The sequence below is a fragment of the Seriola lalandi genome, unplaced genomic scaffold, assembly GCF_002814215.2.
Source record: "Seriola lalandi dorsalis isolate HSWRI2012SDOR001 ecotype SW California unplaced genomic scaffold, Sedor1 jcf7180002053870, whole genome shotgun sequence".
Classification (NCBI taxonomy): domain Eukaryota; kingdom Metazoa; phylum Chordata; class Actinopteri; order Carangiformes; family Carangidae; genus Seriola; species Seriola lalandi.
Genome location: NW_019524423.1, coordinates 7,612 through 14,523, shown reverse-complemented (window position 1 = coordinate 14,523; position 6,912 = coordinate 7,612). Strand labels below are relative to the sequence as shown.

Genomic DNA, 6,912 nt, shown 5'->3' with positions numbered 1-6,912 from the left:
GCCTGCTTTGTTTGGACCAGCTGAAATTGGATGTTTGTTGATGATGAAGCTCAGGATTTCCCTTGATCTCAGATTAAAGGGAGAAAATTTGAGTCAATTGTGTGAAATTCTACAAAACAAGAAAGAAAAGAAAAAGAAAGACGATTCTCAGTCGTTCTTTAAACTCTTTTAAAGGAAGAGTTGAAAACGCCTCTTCCTCCCGATGATGATGTGGCTGATGGATCAGATTCAGTCCCACACATGTGACTCATGACAACCACTCAGATTAATATAACAGCTGAAAGACGGTCAGTTAAGGCAGAACCTCGGCTTCCATCTGCTGTTGTATTTGACTCCCATTACTAAATGCACATGTCCATCAGAGTGTCTCTTCTCAGTGTGACGGTGGTGGTGTTTCTGCTTTGACTGTGCATGTCAGCTGACCAGCAGAGGACAGCTCACGTCTCCACTGATGCAGATCTGTAGAAAACAAAGTTCTTTCCACAACAACAACAACAAAATTATTTCAATTTAAAAATTTCAGGTATTAAAACATAAATATGACCCCTGTGTTTATTATTTAATATTGATGCACAGACTTCACTTAGAGAAAGAAGCGTGAGCTGCAGCGTGAACAGCGTTGTATAGGTTATGTACAGTATGATATAGTGTGAAGCTCTAGTGACACTTGTTGTTTTGATGCCATCAAATATTGATCAGAGGAACATACGTGTTCAGGATGAGATTGATGATTATATTTGTATTTTTACTATTTTGGATGTACCTCCTGAAGAAGAGCAAACCATCAGTGTGTTTGTCAGTGTGGTGTTCCTCAGGGCTCGATCCTAGATCCTCTTCTTTTCTTTATTTACATGGTGAAGCAGACGTGTCCTCACTTTTCATTAGTGTGCAGAGGAGAATTACAGTATAAAACATATCATATGACTTAAACACACACTCCACAATTTCTCTTGTTCCCATAATTCCATACTTTTGTATAATTTAGTTTGTTAATCCCAAAATTGATGTTGTTCAGTTTGTACATTGTAATATTTTATGAATCACAGTCACTTTGAGACAGTTTGTTTCCTTAATTTTGCTGCATTTGTGAACATTTTCAAAACAAAGGTCATGTGTCATTTTAAAATGTTTCAGTACATGTGTTGGTAAAGTCCCTGATTTTCAGTAGTAAAAAAAAAAAAAAATCCTGTTTCGAGACACAGAGACATGTTGTTTTTCTATTAAAACCTTTGTTGATATTTTAATATTGAGTAAATGCAGACAGAACTTTGTTTAAATAAAATATAGAGTGAAAATGTTGATTTAAATCCGGATCTAAAAGAGCGAGTTAATGAATCTGATCAGATGTTTGACTCTAAAATCTAAAGACAGTTTGTGGTAAAAGCACAGACACTTTTCAGTCTGGACCAAACAGCACAACTCGATCTGCATCAGTGGGGTCACGACCCGACAACACTAATGTTAATGAGATCATCAGGTTCGTTAAGGTGACCGTCACGTGGTTTGACGTCCCCACCGAGTGACAGACTGTGGACTGTTTATACACGACGAGGGTCCCGGCTGAGTGTTGTATTGTGGGTGACGGGCTGGGAGGACACAGTGATGTCACAGACTCAGGCTGGAGGTTGTTTAAATGAGACAGAGCGGTCATTGATGTCCGGCAGCAAACAGAGACTCATGTTGTCTTCCAGAGAGACAACGGGACACTTTCTGAGCGGCTGCATGAAGCATTAACTCTGTGTTCAGCACTAATGTGAAGCTCTGACGCTCTGTGCCTCTTTACTAATGAAGCACCATGTTCTGTCCCCAACCTGTCGCCCCCTGGTGTCTGTTCTTCTTCATTTGTTTCTTGTTTGTATTTTTATTTGACCCCCCTTCAGGCGAAGAAGCCTCTTTGCCTTCCTTACCCTACTGCCATCCTGCCTTTGGACTGACTATCTTTTGGCTTTTTATATTAATCCTTGGTAAGTAGCATTCGCTGGCCAAAAACACTGCACTTCAGGGGCATGTCCTAACAGAGCCACAGCCCACAGTATTGATCAGAGACATGGTTCGATCAGGTGACCTCAATGATCATATCTGGGTCCACAATTCAAACATAAGTCTGGTGTTATTCTAGATTTCTCTTTTCAACAAATCCCATGAAAAACCAACATGTTTCCTGATGGTGTTCCTCAAGGTTCATCCCTGGGCCTCCTTCTTTTCTCCATTTCTGTGTTTCCACTTCATATGGATCTTGTTTATATGTTTTGTGTTAATTTTATGCAGATGACATGCAATCATTAAAAAAAAAAAATATATATATATATATATATATATATATGTATATAAGCATCAACAATATAATTATAAACTATAAATTGTCAAATCTGGTTGCTCCCATTTGGAAATTAGGTTAAATGTTTTATGGTTTTACGAGAACAAGTGTCGCTTACCTGGGGAAAAGATGGCAACAGGTACACTATGGGAAAAAGGCGAGCCGGCGGAAGCAGTGTGATGCTTTGGGGAAAGTTCTGCTGGGAAACCTTGGGTCATGCCGTTCATGTGGATGTTACTTTGACACGTACCACACACCTAAACATTGATGCAGACCGAGTAAACTCCATGGAAACGGTGTTCCCTAACGGCCATGGCCTCTTTCAGCAGGACAATGCTCCCGCCACATTACAACAATGCTTCAGGAATAGTTTGAGGAACGACAAGTTCAAGGTGTTGACTTCCAGATTCCCCAGATCTCAGTCCAGTCAAGCATCTGTGGGATGTGCTGGACAAACAAGTCAGATCCATGGAGGCTCCACCTCGGAACCTCCAGGACGTAAAGGACCTGCTGCTCAAATCACGGTGCCAGATTCCACAGCTCACCTTCAGAGGTCTATGGAGTCCAGGCCTCGACAGGTCACAGCTGTTTTGGCATCAAAAGGGGAATCTAAACAATATTAGGCAGTTGGTCATAATGTTATGGCTGACCGATATATATATATATATATATATTATTCTCACAGAAATCTTAATGGCACAAGTGTCATTTGATTTTACTTAATTAAGAGAACATTTTATGTTCTTTGAGTCTAAATCAAAATGTATTAATGTTTATATTGATGTTGTCAGACTGAAAACTACAATCTGATCTCTGACATTTCAGGTTATTAAAGTTTCTGTGAGGAGAAAAGATACTTGCTTTGTCCACAGATAAAATATTAGGAGCCAGATTAAAAGTTTATATATTATCTTATTCATATTTGTCAGTAAATAACAATATGGGCCCTAAAGTTGATCCTGAACACCAGATTTAAAGAGGAGCTCTGTTTATTCTTACGTAAGTTAAAAATGTCTCACCGAGCTCAAACTCATCATTTTATTTGGGTCTAAATCAAAAACAATGTGTTAATGGTGATGTAGATCATTGGTCATGGGTTTGGAGAGTGTGGTTTTCAACAAGGTTCAATGTTCGAGCCCCTTTTCTTTTATTTGAACAATTAAATGGGATTGCAGCAGGACGGTGTGTGTGTTAATGAGGAAACTGGTCTTAATAGTTTGGAAGTCAGTGTCTCAGAGGAATCAGATTAATCTTTAAATCACACCGTGCTCGTGAGCAGGAGACACTTAGTGTTGGTTTGAGTATGAACATGGGATTTGTTGACGAGGACGAAACGGGAGAATAAAACCAGACTTCTACTTTAACACTTGAAATCAAGATGAATCTGAAGTTCAGTTTGAATCTCAGGCGAAACAGGAAGTCAGCTGATGATTGTTCTGACATGATGAATGCTGTGTCTGTGGTCGAACACTCAACGTCTCACTGAGTGTGTTTCTACTAACATGTTGGATGTAGCATGATGCTAACTGTAGATGCTAACTATGGCTTTGCTCCATGTATGGTGTCTGCATGATGTCTGTCTTTTACTTTTGTCTTGTTTGGGTTTTCAGTGTAGCATCAGTGTTTACAGTAGTTCTGCCTGTAGAGTAGTTATTGTGTGTTACTGTGTTAGACTGTAGATCTTCTACTGCATGTTTCCAGTTAGAGGTTTAAATCTCCACATTTCCTCCTAGTTCATTTAGTTCAGTTAAACATTTCAAAACTGAGCTTTGAGGAAACGTGGATCATTTAATTCCAAAAAAGGATTTGACTGGAATGTGAAAATAGAAGTATGAAGTGATAAAATAGTGTAAATGTGGAAACACTGCATGTTTAATGTCTTTGTATAAAACAGGAAACAATTTTAGATGAAAGGAGAATTTCTGAGCATGATGTTTTTATTCTTTACATTTCATTGTGGTTTCTGTCAGTTTCTGGGCTCAGACCGATGAATGAGTTAAACACCGGCCTTTATGGAAGTTTACAACTGACAATATTTTAATGGAATCTTTTTAAGTTGAAATTTGTTTTTCCATTTGTGTGCTCTTATATGACAACAAAGGTTAAAATTAATTTTAAAAAAAAGTTTATTTTCATGTTTGAAAATTAAAGTTTACAACTTAATCCTGCCGACACATAAACAAACACAAGTTTTGTTGTTTTCATTTTCAAACAATTTGAAACATTAGCAGGAAAATAACATTTCAAACTCAATTTTGAAGTATGGAATTTGAATTATGATCAAATTTTGTCTTATGTGTAATGAAACAAAATTAAATTAAATTAAAAAAAATGTTAAAGTAAAATTTTATGAAAATGACCACGAATAGATTAATTTCCATTGTTGTGAAGAAATATTTTCTTTCATATATTATCAATAGAAAGTGTGTACATATATATGATCAAAGTGATCAAATTAAAAGATTAAATGCAAAAGCCTAAATTGAAATGTGTAAAAAGAGATGACGATATAATGTTTTTGTTTTTTCATTTCACTCCCTCTCTTTTGTGATTTTTACTCGTGATTTAACATAAATCTCCATAAAAGTTAAAACATTATTCAAATTTAAAAACAAAAGTTTGTATTTTAAATATTTGAATTAAATTAATTATAAATGTAGATTAATATAATTTACATTAACTGGAATGTAAAAGTATAACATCATTTAATATACATACAGTAATCGGCACACAAATGGAAATCAAAATTTTAATATGATTAAATTATTTCATTTTAATATTGTCAGCCATAGACTTGTTTACACATTAATGAATCAGATCTGAAAATATGAAATAATTCAAATTTCTGGTCACGTTGTTTGTTTATGGAGCCTAATTATTATAAAACTAAAGTAGATTAATAATTTTTATACTTTTCACTGTATTTAGAATTAATTAAGAAAATTCAGAATGTTTGAGAAATGCTGATGACAACATTTTACTGATTCTGAAATCAGTAAAATTCATCAAGATATAATTTCTTTATGGTGAGCGAAGGCTTTAAACTCCGTCATCGGTCGAGCTGGTGTCTGCACAGAGGAGATGAATTGCTGAGTAAGATCGACGTCTTACTGTTCTTTGTAATTTAGTCTTAATGAAGTTACTGATGGATGATGCAGGAAAATTTACATGTCTGTATTTTATAGGAGCAAGACAGCTTTAAAGAAACGGAAGCTAACAAGGTAACAAGACTAAATAACAACACGTGGCTTTCAGTCTGTGGGCTTCATCATTCGGTGTTTTTTATTATTTGTTTGTTTATTTATTTTGTGTATTGGTGTGTATCTCTCTGCATGTGCGCTGCCATCGCACTAATACCAGAAAACACAGAACATCAGTTTAATCCAGCAGCTTAAAGTGAAACTGAGTTCGAACCTCCAGAGGCTGAGAGGAGGAAACATGGAAACATGACCGACAGATGTGTCAGTGATAAATGTAATCCCTCCGTACATTACAGTCCTCATCAGAAAGGTTAAAGTTGAGACATGAACATACCTTTATCGTTCTGTGACGTCTCCTGAATTAACATTTCTAACATTTCTCTTTGTTTCAGACTCGTTCTCAGTTTATTCAGTCTGTGAATTTAAAGGGTTAAAACAACAGAAAGGTCACGAGGTCATTAAAACCTAAAATGTTCCTCTGTGAAAAACAACATGATGAAGATCATGTTGTTTGAATTTTAACCCCTCGTCATATTTATATTATATTTGTGTTTTCAGTCCGGTGCAGCTCGACGACTTCGACGCCTACTTCAAAGAAATGAGCAAAGACTCCGCCTACAAGTTCTCTCTGCAGTTTGAGGTGAGTTCAGTCAACATCTGGACCTCAACATCTGGATCTGAACATATATATATATATGTGTGTGTGTGTTTTGTTTTGTTGTTTTCACGGCTCTTTTTGTTTCAGTAAATAAAGTCGTGAGTTTTCAGATGAGAAAATGCCATTTCGATTTCTATGATTATTCAAATTAACGACTTCTTTAAGATGTTTTAACACAAAAGCAGCTGCTGGTTAATCTCATTATTATATTATTATATTTATTATTATTATTATTCACGTTTTTCAGGAGCTGAAGAGCGTCGGCCTTGATCTTTCCCATGATGCAGCTGACCTGCCCGTCAACAGACCCAAGAACAGATACACCAACATCCTCCCCTGTGAGTTCACTTCCTGTCAGCGGTCGCCACGCCAACATTCACATTAATATTTAATCACATGACATGTTGACATGATGTTTGATGATGATGATGATGAAACATGGAGTGACGTAGAGAAATCTTCCTCTTCTCTGTAGACGACTTCAGTCGAGTGAAGCTGATCTCGATGCACAACGATGAAGGTTCAGACTACATCAACGCCAACTACATACCTGTGAGTTAATCATGTAGATATATAATATATAGATATAGTCCACGTTAATGATATAGATATGTAATATATAGATATAGTCCACAGTACTGATATAGATATATAATATACAGATACAGTCCATGTTAATGATATAGATATATAATATACAGATACAGTCCATGTTAATCATGTAGATATATAATATA

The 6,912-nt window shown here is 36.1% G+C and overlaps 1 protein-coding gene across 1 annotated transcript in view; it reads left to right on the top strand.

Annotated features, from left to right (window-relative positions):
* The window catches only part of LOC111651938 (receptor-type tyrosine-protein phosphatase O-like), a gene marked incomplete at its 5' end in the record, with an annotated part of 14,672 nt that overhangs the window by 6,468 nt on the left and 1,292 nt on the right, over window positions 1-6,912 (top strand). The window contains 5 exons of the mRNA XM_087172835.1: window positions 1,881-1,964; window positions 5,503-5,538; window positions 6,076-6,157; window positions 6,423-6,513; window positions 6,651-6,727. Of these exons, the coding sequence (XP_087028961.1) occupies window positions 1,881-1,964; window positions 5,503-5,538; window positions 6,076-6,157; window positions 6,423-6,513; window positions 6,651-6,727 (370 nt within the window). The remainder of the gene's footprint in view (window positions 1-1,880; window positions 1,965-5,502; window positions 5,539-6,075; window positions 6,158-6,422; window positions 6,514-6,650; window positions 6,728-6,912) is intronic.